This window comes from Carassius auratus, chromosome 1, assembly GCF_003368295.1.
Source record: "Carassius auratus strain Wakin chromosome 1, ASM336829v1, whole genome shotgun sequence".
Classification (NCBI taxonomy): domain Eukaryota; kingdom Metazoa; phylum Chordata; class Actinopteri; order Cypriniformes; family Cyprinidae; genus Carassius; species Carassius auratus.
The window spans coordinates 12,469,384-12,490,855 of record NC_039243.1 but is presented as its reverse complement, the minus strand read 5'-3'; the positions used below and the strand labels follow the sequence as shown (position 1 = coordinate 12,490,855).

General features: G+C 36.5%; 1 protein-coding gene across 3 annotated transcripts in view; it reads left to right on the top strand.

Annotated features, from left to right (window-relative positions):
• LOC113065113 (probable phospholipid-transporting ATPase IH) overlaps nt 1-16,278 on the top strand; it is a 60,834-nt gene extending 44,556 nt beyond the window's left edge. Inside the window, exons 20-30 of one of the 3 annotated variants that reach the window (XM_026236346.1) lie at nt 36-216; nt 1,356-1,458; nt 1,600-1,745; nt 2,061-2,120; nt 2,319-2,446; nt 4,128-4,263; nt 4,832-4,855; nt 8,437-8,502; nt 8,590-8,693; nt 8,785-8,950; nt 11,931-16,278. In XM_026236346.1, the coding sequence (XP_026092131.1) occupies nt 36-216; nt 1,356-1,458; nt 1,600-1,745; nt 2,061-2,120; nt 2,319-2,446; nt 4,128-4,263; nt 4,832-4,855; nt 8,437-8,502; nt 8,590-8,693; nt 8,785-8,950; nt 11,931-12,209 (1,393 nt within the window). In that variant the 3' untranslated portion in view covers nt 12,210-16,278. Of the gene's footprint in view, nt 1-35; nt 217-1,355; nt 1,459-1,599; nt 1,746-2,060; nt 2,121-2,318; nt 2,447-4,127; nt 4,264-4,831; nt 4,856-8,436; nt 8,503-8,589; nt 8,694-8,784; nt 8,951-10,322; nt 10,407-11,930 lie in introns of those variants that run through there. The other 2 variants (XM_026236428.1, XM_026236495.1) reach the window with 2 other exon arrangements.
• Nucleotides 16,279-21,472: the final 5,194 nt, after the last annotated feature.

Genomic DNA, 21,472 nt, shown 5'->3' with positions numbered 1-21,472 from the left:
ACAGACACCTTCACACATATGCATTGTTCCCACAGGCTCTCAGGTGATTACCAAGACTATGGGCTGATAATCGATGGGGCAACACTGTCAGCTGTACTGAGGCCAACACAGGATGTAATCAGCAATGGAGGAAACTACAAGGAGATTTTCCTGGAAATCTGCAGGAACTGCAGCGCTGTTCTCTGCTGTCGCATGGCACCCTTACAAAAAGCACAGGTACTGCAGCACGTCAGTCTCAAAGTGTATACACTACCAATCAAAAGATTTTTTAAAGAAGTCTCTTATGCCCACCAAGGCTGTATTTAATTAATCAAAAATACACATATTATTGTGAAACAGTATTACATAAAAAAAATTATATTGTAATATATTTTAAAGTGTAATTTATTCCTGTGATGCAAAGCTGTACTTTTAGCAGCCATTACTGCAGTCGACAGTGTCATGTGATCCTTCAGAAATCATGATTTGGCAGCTGATTTGGTGCTGATGAAACATTTCTTTGAAACCACTGAAACCTTGATACTTTTTTCTAGGATTCTTTAATAGAAAATGTAAAAGTAAAGTTTTAAATAGATTATTTTTGGAATAATGTGTAATTATTTTGTCCTTTTTGATCAGTTTAATGCACCTTGGTGAATAAACGTATTTATTTCTCTCAAAAAAAGAAAATCTTACTAACCCCAACCTTTTAAATTTTAGTGTAGATACCAGATCATTTCCTATACCAGATCTTTTTCATTATTTCCAGTATCATTTAGGTAAAAGTTAATATTATTAAGCTATTAACTTACATTTTAGAATGCATATTGGCATATTTCTTTGTGCAATCTGATATCTGATATGTTTCATTAAATCATAATTTAGCATGTGTATTAAGCCATTTTCCTTGTGGGTTCCACTGACTAAGGGTGATTCAAGGTCTTGGTGTCTATTTGGGCACATTTGGTCCCCACAATGATGATAAAACCTGACTCGCACTAACACAGCCACCTGCCAGAGAAAGGTTGTCCTCGTTCTCTTATTCTAATCTCTCAGCCTGTGAGTTACATGGTGCAATCAAAAGAGACTAGTCTCTTTCTCTTTTTCATTTTCATTTACTGCACGCTAAACCTGTCAGTCACTCTGGGGCTTCTGGAAAAACCAGAGTCTAGAAGTGAGAGAACTCACTGTATTACAAGACAATTACTGATGTGAAACAAACCACAAAATCCCATGCAATTCATGTGTAAAAGCAAACTCATATGACAAAGGATAGATAGGATATTATCCCATTGCACATAAACAGCCCAAAACCCCTGATTAATAATCTAATCTCTCAGCTATTCTGATTTGACCCGTGGAAACTGTTCTTTCAGATCGTTAAGCTGATAAAAGCATCAAAAGAACACCCCATCACGCTGGCCATCGGGGACGGAGCCAATGATGTCAGCATGATTCTGGAAGCTCACGTGGGAATCGGTGATTTCATGCTCACATACAAAAGCAAAGCATTTCGTTTTAGTTATTACTTCTCCAGGAAGTCAGTTTCTGATAGAATTCAGTTCAAAAACTATGTCAGCAATATCTTACATGCCTGTTGACTGGTTGTTCTGCCTTTAGGGATCATGGGGAAAGAGGGGCGTCAGGCGGCCCGCAACAGTGACTATGCGATTACCAAGTTCAAACACCTGAAGAAGATGCTGCTGGTTCATGGGCACTACTACTACATTAGAATCGCTGAGCTGGTCCAGTACTTCTTCTATAAGGTAAACTCAAACAAAATGTGTAGTCACACAAAATATAAAAGATAATCTCAAGCAAAATAGCTGATTGCTTGCTGACACAACACAATCATAATTGCCTGCGGTTGTAAACACAGAAAAAAATGTAGCTTAATATCTGTGGATGCTACTTTTTCCCAGGAGTTCTGACTAAACCACTGAACAATCTTGTTGAAAATGCAACTCTAATACAGCACTGTCTACAGCAAACAGAATACACACACACACACACACACACACTAGCAAACTGTCTAAAGGGTTTAGTTCATCAGGTACTGAGGGTCTGGTTTCTCTCCACAGAATGTGTGCTTCATCTTCCCTCAGTTTCTCTATCAGTTCTTCTGTGGCTTCTCTCAGCAGGTAAACGCATACCTCAAAATGTCTCAAAGGTCCATCGCTATTAGACTGCATTTCAAATAGATGTTTAAATTGACACCTGGAACATGAAAGTGCATGTGGTTAAGAGAAAAAACTGTTTCTCTTCTGTGCTTACATTGAACTTAAATTGATATGCATCAACAATAGCAAATTGGTTTTATTGTTTTTGTCCCTCTGCAGCCACTGTATGACACAGCATATCTGACCCTGTACAATATCAGCTTCACCTCATTACCCATCCTCCTCTACAGTCTGATGGAGCAGCACATCAACATGGACATCCTCAAACGGGACCCCTCTCTCTATAGGTGAGGAACTTTTGGGTATCACTAGCGTCCCCCTTATCTAGTACAACTATGGTCTGACTGTCATGTAACAGTTATACTTTAAACTTAGAGCATAGGTTTAAACAATGAGAACAGTTCATCCAAAATGGAAAACCTGTATGGAGTTAGGTCTGAGTTTAAGTTTTTTTATTGGCACATGTCATCATGTGTACAGGAGAGGTACTTTGGAGAGACACGTTTACTATCTGTTCATTATTCTATTTCTGTGAGACCTACTGATAAATCCCTGTCTACACACTGGCTATTTATACTCACCTTGGCCTCGTTTTTGGATGACTGTTGGTTCACTGAGACTTAAAAAACTGTCTTGTCCCTGAGAATAAACTTTATAGCAAATTCATGAAGCACTTTTGAAATAGTTAGGTGATAGGTTTTTTGGGTTTTTTTTTTTTTTTTTGCTTTTCCCACTCTCACAAAAAGTTAAAAAATGTTTTGTATGTGTCATATAATGTCTATGTAGGATCATATTTTTCATATACATACACATATATATATATATATATACATACATACATACATACATACATACATACATGCATATTAATTAGCACATTTTTTGCTTGGAATTAAAACATATATTGCAGTAGTGACACCACACTAACCCTTTAATATGCTGAATCAGTTTCAATAAAAATAATGCATCATTTTTGTATCTAATGAATTGCCTGATGTATCTCACTCTGTATATTTTCTCTTTTAATAAAGTGCCCTTTCTGATTGTGAGCCTCTAGGTTTTCTGAACACACTGGTTCCAAATGCGAGTCTGCTGTAGTTGGACAGTTCCATCAGCCTTTGGCAAACATATCTACACAGACCCTTGCACTAAACTCAATTTACACACTGCACTGGGCAGAAATACTGATAGAACTTCTGTACATTTTATCACCAAATGTCCTGACACTACATTTCCCACCTCTTATTCCTCTGCATTGCTTGTTCAATATATACAGTGTTCTTTACTGACACATAGTGTGGCATTTGTAGCTATCAAGGACTTTCTCACTAGAAATAGCGCTGATCTGATATTTTCTCATTTTTTAAAGAATGGATACAAACAGCTGAAATAATGCTTATTTTTAATTATTTTTTCAAAATAAGAGATCCATCCAATCTCCAGTGTAGTTTGAGACTAAACTGATGTTTCATAGAGCGCTCATAAATAACCATATTATTTTACAATGAAATGTTGGACTGCTCCATTGCTTTTCAATTTAGTATCAGTTGCACTTCATTTGGTATAAATGTATACAAACAAAATGAACTGAGAGCATAGCTCAGATCATTTGATCTAAATGTCGGAGTTCAACTCACAGCTCACAGTTTGAGACATTCTTGAGATCTCTTCCGATACTCTAAAAGCGGCGTGTGAGATAATTTTCTCAAAAAAAACAAAAAAACATTTTATATATATATATATATATATATATATATAGATAGATAGATAGATAGATAGATAGATAGATAGATAGATAGATAGATAGATAGATATAAAAATGCTAAAACTAGTAAAAATCTCATTTATTTCTGTATGACACAATGAGGTTAAATCGATAAACAATGTAACTTTGTACACTGTGGTTATGCAAACGATATGTGGTTATTTCAATAAGTGATTCCATTTTTCCTTCTTTTTTTTTTACAGAGATATTGCCAAGAATTCCCTGCTGAGATGGCCCACTTTCATCTACTGGACACTTCTGGGGGTTTTTAATGCCGTAGTCTTCTTCTTTGGTGCTGTCTTCCTTTTCGACAACACAACCTTCACCAGCAACGGCCAGGTAAAGCAGTCACTGTATAAACCATGATTTCTTTTTCACATTTTTCTGTGTGTGTTTTGTTTATTCAACTTAACCAGACGTTTTTATTTCTTGAGTTCATTGTATTTCTCAGTCAAATAAAGCGGTCGCATACAGATTGAATGGGTGGCCGATGATTATTGAGTGTTTAAAGTTGTTTCAATGCTTGTAATGTACATATTTGGTGTTTAACTGAGGTCTTGATCCAGCTTGCAGACTTTTGTCTGTCCTCCTTTGCTTATGTCTGAAGTCATTACAGGTGCTTCTCCAGTCATTTATGCGACACAAAGCATGCTGGGTAATCAGTCAGACCAGACATCTTTCTCTGTGGCATTAAGTTGAATCATAGTAACCTTTTTGGATCGCTTTTTTACCTGTTTGATTTACTTTAAGTTATAACATCCTAATTTTTTCTTTACTTTCTTGCTCCCTGTCCCCTCCCTCTCCTTCTTTTCTTTCATTTTCTTCTCTTTCTCTGTCTCTCTTTTCCTCTTTTTATCTACCCCCTTTTTGCCTTTCTTTTCTTTTCTGCTTCTCTTTCTTTCCTCAGCTAATGGCCACCAACACACAGATGGTAAGCCTGTCCCTATCTGTTTCTCATCCTATTTTTAGTTTTACTGTACCCTCCTCAGCCCTTCCCCTCACCCTAAAGCCACTCCCACTCACATAGTGTCTACTAACACTAACCATTCACTGCCATCGTAAAAACATCCCAGTGTCCCCTATACTGAGGACCAGTCACTGTAGGTATAGAATAGCAAAGCCCCCGGTCATCTTCCTCTGTCTATCATCTTGTGATGGAGTGGGAGTTTGTGTCTGTCCTGTGTGTCATCCTCATCGGCCCATAGGATACACATCCATCCTCTCATGACTCACTGCAAGGGCAAATGAATGAACAAGAGGACACGTGGATTAACCATATCACATTGTTTGGTACAGTACCTGTACATGTTGAATTGAAGAGAATCTATTCAGAAACTTTTCAATTAAAAGGGAAGCTGGAGGCTTTTTCCACAAATAGGGTTTACACTAGTGACCCATTAACATAGGTACATTTATTGCATTGAATAGGGAGTCTCATTGTATATTATATACACCAACGGTTCGCCTAAACATGTCTCTTTTTTAGACCAGCACGCCCATGGGTGCACAAATGGATACAAGGTGGTGCAGATGGGAAAATGAAAACTGCGTCGGGCTGAAACTAGCAAAAACACTTGTGCCGCATTGTGCCAGGTGTATGATAGGGCCCAAAATCTAAATAATCCAATAAAATTATTTAGTTTCTATTATTATTTTATTATTATACATTTTGCTATTTAGTTTTAATATTTATTTATTTCTAGCAAAATGCAAAATCACACAAATTTGTTTTTAAACTTTTGATTACAGGGTTGTAAAAATGATCAACCTTGTATAAAATGAACAGCAAATAAAATAGCCATAATTAATAAAGTATTTTGTTTGAGCCTGTGATATTGGAGATCAATGTGTTTAAGCGTCTCTTTCACTGACCATTTGTTGAATAAGGCAACAAAGGTTTTTCCCTATTTGTGGAAAGTGGCAGAAACTATAGCATTAAGAGATGAATTATTTCTGATTAAAAACAGGGTTCCTATGGGGTGTGAAAAAGTATGGAATTTGATGTCATTTCCAGGTCTGGAAAAGTATGAAAAAATAAAGCATGTAATAATATTTAGCATTTCGAGACTTTTGCCCCTATTTAGTTCCATAGCGTTAAATCACCATTCGACAGATTCAAACCACCGTGTTTTGGACTGCAGAAAGATACTAAATTTTCAATGGATGCGACAAAGCGACTGTTGAAAATCATTTGTACTTTGTATCAGTACGTCATAAAAAGAACAAGGCATTAGTTTACGGTCAGGATTTGTTGTGTCATGTTTTTCTGCATCCAGTGTAGACAGCATCACTGATTATAATGGGTTCTATTGTATTTTGTTGCGCCACTCTGCTTACAATCCTGTGTAGACACCCAGTTAGGAAATGTGATGTGACCGAAGTGAGAAGCATGAGTTCTTGGCCACGGCGTGGCTGGTATAAACACAAGCATTGACTGAGTGGCCACGATCAGCTCCGGTGGCCGTGGAGCCGTATGCGCCGTAGGAGCATGCCGTGATGCACTGATCACCTCTAATGCCACTGAATCTGCTGTTCAAAAATTAGCCATCCATTCATTATATCATAATGCAAATCTAAGAATTAGAATCATTGTAATGATGCAGTGGTTGGCAGGCGGTGGACTCGGGTGAAGTTTGAGCTCATCTGCTCATCTCCACACCAATCGTAGTCATCAGTAGCAAACAATGGAGAACGCTCTGCTGGAATGTTTCACCTTAGTAATACACTTAGTAATTAGCATTTCTGCGTTATATGTTCTGTAAAAAAAAGTAATATCAGCGAATCAGTCATATCATATCAGTTATATCAGGTTCATAACGCCGATAATATGGCAAAACAATATATCGGTCAGGCGCTACAAACATCTACTGAGAGGTTTGGAAATGTGAGTCTGGAAAAGTATGGATTTTTTAAATGCAAAATGTGAAGGAACCCTGTAAATATAAAATTGCTAAACTGTGCACTTTTTTGCAACTGAAATATCAGATTTATCATTCTGAAAAATGTTTCAACTTCTGTAAATATCATTTGCCCTTGACATGTTTTTAGCAGTGAATTTAATTTAGATTTCTCATTAAGGTAAGTACCCCAAACTTGTTGACATTTATTGTGTGTCCTTGCTTTTTAAACTGGTAACTCATCAACATTATATTGTTCACTGTGTTCACTAAAACCATTTGGTGCCATACAGTCTTTGACCTGCTCGTGTTTTGCTGTGGCTTGTTGACTTTGAGTGTGATTGTGAGGTAAACATGCAGTGATTTCATAAAGAGCTCTCTTTATAGTGTAGATGTTGTTTTGCAAAGTGCCATCAACAGTGTGGCCGGTCCACAGACAGGGGAAGGTTCTAGAAGAGAATCCATTGTGTCTCAATCAGCCGTTTGCCAAGACTGTAAACAATGAGGGAACAAATCCTCCCAAAAGATACAAACACAATCACACAGAGAAGCTTACAGCACCCAAGCTTTATTGGACAAATCTGCGAAACTGAATCCATTATAACATTTTAAGGGACTATCTAAGCTCACTATTTATTGATGAGGCTTTTATGGAAAAAATATAAAATGCATGTGACATCACCGAGCCCCAGACATCATTAATAATCTCGGTAAAACAAAGACATAAAAGTGCTTTCATGCACAGCACCATTAAAATAATGACATAATGCTACTATATCTTGCAAGTTATTCACAAGGAATAGATTTTTAAAGGGACTTTTGATTTAGTGTTCTGTCCTTTGATTATATTTATATGCTTCTGTAAGTTAAGATAAGTGCATCTGATACAAATACAAATTTACAAATACAGTCTGATAAAAATGTATGTTCATGTTTATATTCATGTTCATGTTTTTTTTTATCAAATTAAAACATAAAAGCATAAAATAATTTGTGTGTATATACATACATATATTCAAATTATAATTACACTTGAGATATATAACAATTATAATTAATTATATTAAGAATTAGGTACATTTCTTACATTATATAGGGTCTACAATTTTTTTTGCTTATAACATATTAAATGTACAAATAATATATAATATAAATTTCCATATAAATTTGGGAATTCTTAATTTTTATTTTTTTATATATATACTAAAAAATTTTACTCAGTTATGTTGCATCTTTCGTTTGTTGTCGTTGTTTTCTTCAGCTTTTTGCATCATTTTTATAGTACTTTTTCTTATTTAGTTATACTTATAAATAATATTTTGTGCATAATATTTATTGGACAGGTTTTTGGTAAACTTAGTGTTGTTTAAAAATGTCCATATCATGAGGAAATATTTTTTGTTAATATATTCTTACCAGATAATCCAAGTCTTTTTCTACCAAGTGCTACTAAATTGTTCAAATAAAGGCACATAAGCTTTTAAGATGAATAACTGCAATGTCTCCGGTTTGTAAGCCAATGAGAGGGTGAGCTGTGCACTAACACTCATTTGAGTGTCTATTTCTGCATCAGTGCCAATCTCCCTTTGCCTTTCTCAATATTTCTCTGTTCCAGATGTTTGGAAACTGGACCTTTGGAACACTTGTGTTCACTGTCCTGGTGTTCACGGTCACACTAAAGGTAATACAACTGACACACATGTGTTATGATCTTGGCTGGTATCAACTGCTGTGTCTCCCCGTTTCTCACTGTGTCTACATGCTTTAGCTTGCCCTGGACACACATTACTGGACATGGATCAACCACTTTGTCATATGGGGGTCACTGCTAGTCTATGTCATCTTCTCCCTCCTGTGGGGAGGCATCATTTGGTACGGCCTGGCCTGTTATACACTTAATCTCACTAAATCAAATTCATTTGAATTTAACATGATATCTCTGGTGTGTTTTTGTTCTTTGTAGGCCTTTCCTGAACTATCAGAGGATGTACTATGTGTTCATGCAGATGTTGTCCAGCGGTCCTGCATGGCTCAGTATAATTCTGCTGATTATCGTCTGTCTGCTGCCTGATGTGGTGAAGAAAGTGCTGTGTAGAGCTCTAAGGCCCACCACCACTGAGAAAATACAGGTACCACAGCAAAGCTCTCACTATCGGCTTTTTCATACAGATGAAAAGATACAGTTACCTCACATGTCAAACATATATACAGTAAATGTGTCTTTATTTCAGTAATAGACAGCTTTTAAAAAGAAATAATATTATATGCAGTGACTATTAGTTCGAGTAGTTTGATGCAAATGAAAGCAAAGCCGTGAGGGGTAGAAATATTTTGTTGTTTAAAGCTGTAGGTCCTGTATAATTTTAATAACCTATGTTTTCAGGATATTTTGTAGCTTTTTTCATATTATATGTGTACATGGTATATGGGTATATTGAACTGACTGCACTGATTACAGCTTTGTTTTAATTGGAATCAACATCTGAATCGACCAAAAATGTTGTCTAATCCAACTAAGATTGATTCCTTTTGCAAGATTACAGCTATTTAAAAGAAATATTTGTGCTATTTTCAACCAAATAATTGTTGATCTGAAGCAGCTCAATGGTGCAATAGTTTGTGATAATTGCTACTAACTGGTCTTCAGATTTACACTTGCGTCGGACTGGTCCCCAATGTGCTTGATGTAAGTGGATTATGGATGCAGTTCACGATTCTCTCCATCTGTAGATTTTTCATTACGTTGGATGACTCTTTAAGCTGTTCAGTGGTTTATTTGACCTGTTGATTCTTTGTCAAACAATGTATGACACAATGAATACTGTGTATTTTACTGTGTGCACACATAGTATGTTACCATACTATGCTAAGAAAAATTTCAGAAGGAAATTGAATGTGTGTGCTTGTGTAAACTGCCTTACCACTGGTCTAACCCTCTCACTCATCTTCCCTATTACACTCTTACAGCATTTGTCAGTCTTGGTTAATGTAAATCTATACTATACATATTAAAAAAAATGAAATGATGTTAAGTTGTATTATGAATGACCATTAATTAATGATAAATTGTTATCATTATGTAATTATGATACCTAATGAATGGGTGTTTTTGACTTATAGTATTTATTAATATTTATGATTAGCTTCTCTGTTTAAATTTTAAATTAAGCTTTATTCATTTTGTTTTGTGCATATGTCATTTCTATTAGTTTTTTATATTTAGCTTTATTTTTATTTGAGTTTTAGTCATTTTAGTACTTATCAAACTTATCAGTTAGGTGCCAAGGCAAAATGTCTTATCACTTGCACTTCCAGAAACTTTGAATGCTTTGAAAGCTGCTGAAGATCCTTTATTAATCTCTGAGGATGAATTAAACTTTCTTAACCCTTTCTTTTTTATTCCTCTTCCATCTCTCTTTTTCTCTCCTGATGCTCTTCCTCTCTGGTGCTTGACCTTCCCCTTCCCCTGTGTGTTTAACCCTTGACCTGTGGTAACGGCAGACAAAGCGGCAGTGTCTCACTGCTGAGCAGTCCACCATCTTTATGCTCTCCCAGACCTCCAGCAGTGTCAGTTTCTGAACTGAGCCGGAGGTGAACCTACACACTCTCTCTGCATGTGCGTGTGTGTATCAGTGAGCGAAGACACAACAGGGTCATGACCTGCTGAGCATTAATGAGACTCACAAGCTCCCCAACATGCCAATAACATAAGCTGCAGTACCCTGTGGTGTCTCTCTTTATGTTCTAAGTCTTTTATTGCGTCACTCTGTATGTTTGCATGCATGAAGTGTGCATGTATAGTATGTACCTGTGTATTTTATGTTGCTGATATAAAGTTGTTTAATGCTATTTCTTCAAAAGACTTCAAAATCAAGACAAATTCTAGAAAATATTGTGCACATGGTTCTGTTATGCCACGTTTGAGTTTGTTTTTGTGTATGATATTTCACAGAGAATGAGGGCTGGGAAGTTCTTTGAAATGGTTGAGACAAACGTTCATGCTTCACTGCTAGATGGCCTAGGAGCTCTATGGTAAAGAGAATGTGAAGTTGAAGACTAAAGCCAGAAAGAACTAATCCACACTCAACTCAAGTGGAGTTCTAGAGTTCTCAGATGACATGTGTTCTAGAGTCATTCTGAGAATTCCAGAATCCTGCTGACTGGCTCTTTCCAGTGAAAGCAAACTTGATTGAAATGCCTTTGTTACACCTGTGTGGGTCTGTTGTTTGGTGTGAAACCTATAGACTGGTTTGGTTTGGATTTCAAGCTTCAGAATGAATGTATTGGGTTGTGGTTTGGGGTGTGCAGTATATGCAGCTAACAGGACATGGGGACTATGGGTTCTTCTGACACATACACAAGTACACACAGCAGCCTTGACATACAGTTTAACATCTAACACTCTGACATGCATGCATATTTTTTCTTTTCTTGAATCTTTCTTTCATATTGTGTCTAAATTAGTGAAACATTGTCATATATTTCAAAATGTCCACCATTCCTAGAACTTGCTTATGATCGGTGAATATCACAAAATTTGTACTGATAATTTTTCACAGCAAAATCAAAAGACAAAAACGAGAAATTATATTTATATTTTGCTTAAAGAATATTAAGTCTTCAGAATAATCTAGTTTAATATATATATATATATATATATATATATATATATATATATATATATATATATATATATATATATATAAAATAGAAAACAGTTCCTTTAAATTGTAATAAAACTTCACAATGTCATTGTTTTACTGTATTTTTATCAAATAAATGTGATATGCGGTGAATGCCCTTTTACCTTCCAATGAAGAAAATCTTGAATTTGTCAATAGCCTTAGCTAAATATCTCTCCGCAGTTTATGCTGCAACAGCCACTCAACTGATCAGTTTAACATCTTCTGGGACTGGGCTTGTGCATGTGGTTAATATTGGATATGTGATTTTTTTTATGTAATATTTTATTCTTTTTTGCATTGCATCTTGCTGGGCTTTGGATTTGTGTTGTTTCAGCTTGTGATGTGACCAATGCTTGCATTTACATGCCTCTATATGATGCAGTCTGATAATTCAATATTTGTGTTCCCTTGTTCTTTACTCCAGAATGCCGATAAGTTGTATAAGGGCCACCTGTCCGAGTTCACCCCCCTGTCCTCCCTCCAAGCTCCACCTACACGGAAACACGACAGACGTGGCAACGAAAGCCAGAACCACACCCATCGCAGGTCTGACTCCTCCCCTCCCAAAAAACTGATGTGTACATACTGGGGGGGCCGGCCTGACTACTGCACCTTCAGCTCCTTCCTCCGAATAGGAGAAAACCCAAGATTTTCTGGGGCAGCTTATGCCTACCGCGCACCAGGGCCCGAGACATCCGTATGACAGTCTCTCTAGAAACAGTCTAATTATCAAATCAAAATCAGCCTCCATTATTCCAGAGTCAAGATTGGGACACTATTTGGAGACCAATCTTGGCTTGTTACCCTTAATCTGAAACTAAAGCACTGAAATGTGTTCTTGTGATATACACTAATGGGCTACTGATGCTGTGTGTTAATTAAGAAGCTGGAGGAAGGCCAAACAGAATTGGCCGTACCATTTGCAAATGTGTGGCATACTGCGTTTAACGGCCTTGGGACCTATTTACCTTGTTTTCTTTGTGTGAGCGTTTTCCCTTTACACTGTGGGTTTACATGTTCGTTCACCTACCCTTTTAATTCTTCATGTGAAAAATTACTTGAAAACTACACTGGTCAGTAGTTGCACAAACCCTTCCATCTCAAACACAACCCCTACAAGCTAAATGTTAATGTGGATGACAGTTGGCCTTGCATGCTCTAAAAACTGACCGTCCTGTTTTTTTTCTTCTTCTTCTTCTTTTTCTCTGTCGTCTCCCCTTCCCTTTTTTGTCCTGTGCTCCTTCTCTTTTCTTCTACTTTTTTTATAGAGCAAACTGGGGTTGCCTTTGTGCAAACCTGTTATCGAGGAACACTCCATAGCCTGCGATTTTCTTTGTCCGATTGCATTGTAAGTGGCTAGATTCGGCCATTTCTGTTGCTGCACTGTACTAGAACGAACTAGGTGTGTATGTGTACGAGTGTGTGCGCGTGTATGTGTGTGTGAGAACGTAGGCCTTTGTTAGAACAACTACATGAAGACAAATTGTAACTGGACTGTCATTATGTTTCACCCTTTAACTTTCAAAAAGGTGGAAATCAACTCATGTTCTACTCTTCCAAAGTTTGCTAAACCATTGACTTGTGTGATCATGACAACCAGTTACTCTTTCCAAGCTGAATTTGCTTTAAAATTCTGTAGTTCCCTATGTATAATCAGTCCTTTAGTTTCTGTAGAATAGATCCAGATACAGGATGCTAAAGGCTACACTAGCTACCTTAGCTTAACTGTTCTGCCTTAATGCTAACATTTCCCATCTTTACACCGCAGTTTGGAACCAAAGGTCTTGAAATACGGATATATACATACATACATATATATATATATATATATATATATATATATATATATATATATATATATATATATATATATATATATATATATATATATTTGCGTTAGTTGCCTTATGCTCAAAAAGAAATGGAGGGAAAGTGTTTGACGGCATTAGAAGAATCCTACCACACTGCCTTAAGTTGACATTGCACCAGCTGAGGATGGAGACCGATAAATGCCACCAACATGGCCCAGGGCTCCTGAAGAGACATTTCATAGTTCTGTTGGTGTAAACATCTTTTTGCATTCACAAAAATTACAAAATAACTTCTTCGTCTGCATATTTTCATGATTGTAGCATCCTGTCTGACTGTTCCCAAAGCATTTTGTCTGTATTAATGTAACTGTTGGAGCCCTCTGCTGGGTTGCTATCAATTCTTTGTTGCACATTACTAATTTATGATCTGATATAAATAAGTTGGATATAATTAGACTGAGACTGTTCACAAACTCATTAAACCAACAGTCCAATCAAGGTCAGCATCACAGATGGCCTGTCTTGGGCACTATGGTCAGAGAAATGGCTCCTTTCTAGTGTGCAGAACACAGAAGATGAGCTTTTTGAAATGATTCCCTGGGATATGTGCCTCACACCTGATGACTTTTCTGTTTAAAATTACTTTTTCATAATGTATTGTGAAGTGTTCAGTTCCATCTCCATCTTGTCAATGAATTCAAAATCACTGATTTGAATTGAGTGTGAATGCAATTCAGTTTAATTTCCAAATAACAAACTGAACACCTGATGGCTTACCTGTTCAAAATATCATTTTCATAAAAATATTGTGAAGTACATTCAATTCAATCTCTGTCCCATGAATGAATTCAAATTCACATCGATTTGAATTGAATTTGAATTGAGTGTGAATGCATTCAAGTTTAAATTCCAGGTAACACTGTTACACAAACCAAACTAAAAAATCAAACCATTTGATCATCAAAACCACATCTGTTTGTCTGCATGACTCTTTCCCTGCCGTCCTTCACATTCCATGCCTGTGTGTTTTTTTCTGATCACATTGATTCTGGAATGTAGTGTTGTTTTCCTGGAGCTTTCATCTTTTCATCTCAACTTCTCTCCTCACATGTGTTTCCTTCGCTCACCTGTCATTCAGTTCTCATGATGAGGCCAATCTCCCATTTCACCATTTTAACCATCATCCATGAAAGAGAGAGAAAGTAGGTGATGTCAAAGACTATCAAGACCACTGTTTTGATGGTTACTCAGAGCTTCTTTTGGGTAGATGCCTTCTGGTGCTTTCTAACCTCAGTGTATGTTAACGCATTCAATTCAATTCAGCAAAGTGTTGAATTCTGGGAAACTCCAGTGTACATATACATGTGTTTTCATTGCCCGTCAGTCAGCCTGCAACAGAGCATGTCAGATTAAAGAATGGCATTATGGATGTAGCTAGTTTTTTAAAGGACGTAAGAGTTATTTTTTAAACCATTTTTTGGGTTAATGTTGATTGACTGTCACAGAATAGTAAAAAAAGAATGTCCTTTTTCATGCACACATTATATCTAAATATTGACTATATTGATGAGTATATTGATGTCAAGGTTTACAAAGGCTGTCTATGAATGAATGAATGAATGGCAAAATTATTGAACATGTCGACTGAGTAACTATGTTTCTGGTCCAAAAGTGTATTATTTAATTTGTATGAATGTAAAATCTAAAGTCAAACACTGTCTATTTTATTGATTATCGAGGTCTGAACATTGCATGTCGTGTGATGCAGTAGTAATGGACCAACCACTGAGCTTTATCACATCATATTCTAATTTATATAAACCACTTTTATACCTTTGGTTCAAATTTTCACTTCAGAACAGGTGACTCACAAGTACTACTCAATGCTAGCAAATCTGAAATAAAACAATGTGCTTTTACATGGATTCTCAAGTTATGATTTTTATGTAGCCTAGATTAATATAATAGGGGTAAACTAATTCATTTCATGTTTTTACTGTTATTTTTGTTTTGCATTCTACTGTTTTGACTATTTTGTTCACTATTACAGTTCTGTCTGGCCTCCTGAATGTAAAAAAAAAGAAAAAAGCCACTATTGTGCTATAAACAAAAATTTCATAGCGTTAATTGGATAGCCGTGAATGACAACTACAAAAGAACGTGGTTCTAGAACAAATGTCCCTTCACAAATGTTTTGTTCTTGTTTTGATCAAATTCTTATTTGAAAAGTAGAACTGTTTTTTTAACGTAGGAATAATTTGATCACTGAACGCCGTCTGCCTCAGGGGTGCGTTCAGGCACTGGCAAACACTGTATTATATCTGTCTAAAAAAGGCTATATGAAATAGATATTTTGTATAATGTGTGAAAAAAGTCTTTTTGATACTTTTGTATCTAGAAGATGAAGAGAACCGTTACAGAGTCAGAATGTTACTGATCAGTTTTAAAACAACCAAATGTAAGGTCATGGGAGAAATCAAATTCAGTAAAGTTTAAGTTTTTTTTTTTTTTGTTTTGTTTTTTATATTTGAAATATGTTTGAGGTAGTTTTTAAGATGATATGCATGGTCATTGCTCACACTGACTGTAGGAAATGCACTCACTGTTTTTAAAGCAGGTGTGACCAAATATTTGATTAGATGTCGACTGCTATAACTGAAGGCTTTATTGCCTGTAGTAGGGCTTCATCTGTGCCAGCCTATTCAGATTAACTAAATATCTAAAGCTTTTTTTGTTTGTGATGTTGCTCATAAATGTATTATATATACAGTATACTACTGTACACTTCACAGCATATATAGAATATAGTAATATTCATGTACAGTTTGGGCTCCTTTTGTATAAAGTTTTTAAAAGGTTGATATCTGTAGATATGTGGATTTTGCCAGGTTTTCTTTCTGTAGCTATTAACAGCAAGAAAAAAGTACATATGCTTGTAATAAAGAAAAAGATTTAAATGTTTGAAAGCCTTGGGCCTCTTCTCTTTCCCAATGGCAGAAGTGATTGTTAGAAGTCAATGAAATATCACAGCAACTAGATTTGTACTTCACATTAAGAGGCACATTTTTCTGGTGCTAGTGTGTTTGTTTCGACTCACCGTGGAGCTGATAACGATGAAAACCACGTGGCACAACATGTGTAGTTGTGCAGTATGACCCCAAGGTGGCAGCAAATTGTAAAACATCAAGGCAGTTTCATCTCTACTACACCAAATATAACCAGGGCATCACTGAAATCTAAGAATTATATATATTTAATATTTATATATATATAATGTGATAACACTTTACCTATAGACAAACAAACAATAAGGATTGAAATAAAAGTTATTCTTAGGACATACAGGGAAAATTTTTACTAAGAAAATTTATTTTGGTGATATAAGATTCCACATCCAATACTGCATTTAAAAAAAAAAATCCAAGATATTTCAATAATCAAATAATACAAAATATTATTCATTCACAAATTTTGACATTATTTTGAAAAATCGTTATGACCTCACATACCTCATAGTAAAGTGTGTAGAATGCAATGCCTCAATTGTGGATTTGGAATGGATAAATATATAGGCGTATCTTTACAGGATTTGGAGTACCCAATACCTCCTTTAAATGGATAGTTCACCCAAAAAATGAAACTTCTGCCATTAATTACTCAACCTGCATAGACAGCAATGCAACTGATATGTTCCCAGTCCCAGAAATGTAGTAAAGACATAGTTAAAATGATCCATGTGACATCACTGGTTCAATCCTAATGCTATGAAGCTGCTAGAATAATTTATATTCAACAATTATTATTCAAAAATAAAAATGACTTTAATTCAACTATTTCTTCTCTTGTGAGAAGATACTGTCTAAGTGTTGCTGAAAACCAGGTTATAATAATGTAATCATATTTCATGCTGATATGCAAGTCTAATCAACACTCAACAGCTAAGTGTCAAATATATCATAACTGACCATTTCAATGAATTAAAATGAATCAGGATAAATAAAGACTGTGGCCTACAGACACTGCTGGAGGGGTCTTGAAGTCTTCATTTAAAATGTGTAATGGAGTGTACGTTTATGTGTTCTTAGATGTGTGTAAATGTGTGTGTGGCCATGCTCATGGACTTGTGAAATCGCTCTATTAGATCGAAATTGCTGTTATTTGCCAAGATTATTTATGAGTCATTTAACTTTTTGCGCTTTCTCTGGCAGTGCTAGATGGTTTGGTTCATTATTGATTTAAAATGTCTTTCAACGGGCCAGAACACACAGAGGTGCTGCCGAAGACCTCTTATGTGATGACACTTCTGTTTGATTTGAGTGGGGACCACTGTGGCTCCTGGAAGGGAATTTTGGTAAATGTTTACAATTTGCAAAACCTTTCATCCATTTTATTTGCGAATGGATTTTTAGCAAAGCTTTTTCTCAGCTGATTTACAATTCCCCTTCTGTGGATAACACCATCCTCATATAATCTATGTTTATTGCACATATGGTACAGAATGAGGCCAATGGTTAAGAATGCTTTAAATGCAAAGAAAGTCTAGGACTGTGAAAGTCTTCTTCCTATCGATTTAAAAATGTCAGGTTTACATGCAGCAGGCCCATTCCACTCGCCCCATCTTCACCTCGATATTTCTGTAGCAGACAGCATGTCAAACCACAGTGAAGATACTGACCTTGCCGTCACAGTGGTAACCTCACAGTTGCCTCCAGCACTGACCTTGAGCAATAAATGCGGCAGAGAGCAAAGCAAAGGAGCGAGAAAAAATGAGAGAAAGGTGAGTAAGTGAGTCATCAAACTGTCCCCTCTTAACCTCTTATTATAAAAGAACAAATTGCTCTGAAATTTAAATTTAGTTCCTCGATTTTATCTTGTTTTGAAGTGCGCTGCTGGAGATGCTGAACAAGCTCACTGATACTCGTTATACTCTTAAAGCAGACCTAAACCATGGCATGAACCAAAACACTGCAATCTTTAGAAACGGTTGATAATGCTAAAGGTGCTATAAGTGATTTTATTATTAGGGCCTATTCTTATTATTATTATATCGCACATAAACGAATCCACTGCTGGCCTACATCTAAATTTAATATTTTAAATCCGGAGACCATCATTGAATACAGCATGCAGTTAAAATTGGACTTGGTCATCTAAAGAACTGTAAAATAAATGAACAGGCAATATTTATTCATGCAAAGTTTTTTTATTCTTTATTTATTTATTTTAAACCAGAGGCCACCTTTAAACTGCTTTATGAAAGACCTTATTTTGTCTACTTACTTGTCTACATCACTGGTGTGTCTCTAAAGAGTCCTGCATGCATGTATTGTAATAAATTATATAAGAGGATAACAGACATCACTTTCAAAGGCAAGGATGGATCAAGCTGAAAGCCATCTTGATTTGAAAGCCACAATTTGCATAAGCAGACTTTAGAAGACTGAATATCAGAAGAGGAATATGCTTTATTATACTGATCAGATTAAAGGGCCAAAGCACGCAGGTGTTTTTAAAGACCAATATACAAAATAAAATAAAGCTGGAGAAATATATATATATGCCTATATAGGCTATAAAAAATCTCTTTGCTGAAACAGGTTGTTCTTGATCTTTTAATTGACACGGACACTGTATGATAGGCTATTTTCAAATTATGATTGAATGTTCATTCTTTCAAAGTCCTAATTAAATAGATTTATTTTTGACAGACGGTGTTATTTAAAGCTACTGGTTTTGTCAATAACAGTCTGTGTTGACAGTGTTCTCAATAGGCTATATATGCACCTGTGAGAGGCATAAGCTTACATTAGCTGCAGTCTGCATTGTATAACGCATAATCACCTGTTATTGATCTATAAAACGATTGAACTACCAGCCGGTTTCTCTTTCAGTCAGACGTTTTCAAGCATTGCCACAGGAGGACGCTCTGCTCCTCACTATCACTCCAATCTGACCTGAAACCTGTAATGTGCTAGAAATGAACAGAAAGACAAGAAACCGTTGTTTGTTAGGATTTTAAAATGACTATTTTACAAAGAAAATAAATGCTGATTGTTAACAATATAGCTTGACAATATTATAATTCAAACACACTGGGATAATGATGTTATAATTACAGATAATTCAATTGATTTGTAATACAGATAATTTCAATTGATTTGTTTTCAAAGTAATCTCGGACTTTTTGGGTCAGTGGCTCAGAAAGGACTTTTTCTTCTTTTCTTTTTTTTTTTAATCATTTATCGTCCAACCATCATCACGTTTGAATGGGGTGTGTTTCTGATTATGCACTTATCCATGATAACAGATGATGGTGGAAACATTTACAGTAGGCTAACAATAATTAAACATATAATTAAATACATAATCTTCCTGTAATGTATCCTTCAAGTCGGTTTGGTTCATTAAAATGTAGGCCTACTGTCCTATCAGTGTTTGTTGTGAGCATATAAACCAGTCCTGTAATTACTGATAAAACTAAAGGGCTTCCGAAATGTTGCACATTCGATTTTACGCATTTAAGCCTAATATGAGTGAAACAACGTCCAATTGAAATTCATTAATAACGATTATTCGTCTTAGTAATTAACATCCCCGATGATAAACACGGGAACAATACACTAATCAGCGACCAGTCTGAGTTTGCCTACCCACAGTGCTCCGCGAGGTGGGCGCGCAGCAGGCCTGCTGGGCCGTGTGTGGCTATGGAAACAGGGCGCGCCTAATTAGACGCAAAATCCTTCACCCGCCCGCCCGAGCGGAGCGAGGCTTTGTACGGTGTCGCTTTTCTTCCTGTCAGTCTTTCAGCACGGGGCTAGATTGGCGCTGGCCCCGGGGTTTGTGGGAACCGGGACAGCCCTTTCACGCAAGCCCTCCTCAGGTCGACATTATTACACGGCCAATTAAGTCAGTTCAACGGGCTCGAACTCGAGCAAACAGCGGGGGCGATTGTTTTCCTCAGCCCTTCCCAACTAGCTTGCTAATTACTCCGTGGACTGCCCCTAACCAGGATGCATTTTGCATCAAAGCTTAAACCTTCCCGAAAGAAAGTCACAACGAAAGGTTGGTGGGTATTAAAAAAATATTTATTTTTACAAGTATGCCTTCATTTCATATGGCTATATACATAATTGTACAAAATACAGTCAGTGTAGCCTACTCTAAGCTTCATTGTGTGTGTGTGTGAAGATTTAAAAAAAAAGTATCTTTATATAAGATGGCAAAATCACAAGTTAATTATAAAAAACTGTTAGGTTATGTATTTAGAATTGTATTTATGTATTTAAGGTTAACTGCTAATAATGAGACCACTGCAGTCCTTTAAAACCCGTCCAATAACTTAATTATTAATAAGAATTAATAATTTGATTTACTGTTTTTCCCTAACTAAAATATATTTACTGATTTTATTAACTACAATATATGAGCAGAAGTGATGTTTTCTTGTATGTTTTCTGTTCAAATAATGGTTTCCCTTACCAAAGAGGCCCCTGAGGTGTCCAACTTAAAACAGGTGACTTATTTTGGAAGCAAAACAAACACAAGGCGATTTGGGGACGGAGGCAGCTGTGGATGCTGCACGCTCAGCTGGTGTGGCACAAAGAAACAGGTGACGGCGTCAGGATGTTTGCCCTGCAAGGGTGCCGCCACGTGCTTCTTTCCCCTGGAACGAGCTCTCTCTGTAAAATCTGCACCTGGCCTGGTGGTCTAGGCAACATCGGACAACCTCTAGCAGATGTTCGTCTCTCTTTTGTTGATGACTTCGCGGTGGCTGCTCCGTGAGACAAAACTATGAGAGGTGCTCCTGCCAGAGAACGCTAATCAAGAGATGACTAACATTCTTCCCCCTTTACCCCACACTAGAGAGTGTGAGAGGTTGGATGGGTAATTGTGCATGATTAGCAATTTTAATTACCAGGTGCTCGGGGTCCCATCTGAGAAAGTGTAAACAGGATAGCACTCACAGCTCCTTGAACATCCCACATGACCAATCTGATGCTGTGTGTGTGTTGACTCGCGAAACTTATTCCGAGGAACTTATTCCCGTTTACAGGGACAATTAAGACTCAGTTACATTTCCTCAGGCCGTGACCCTTTTGGCTCGTCCCATTTTTGTTTAAAGTCCGAAGACTTATTTTTAGTGCTTTCGCCTTGA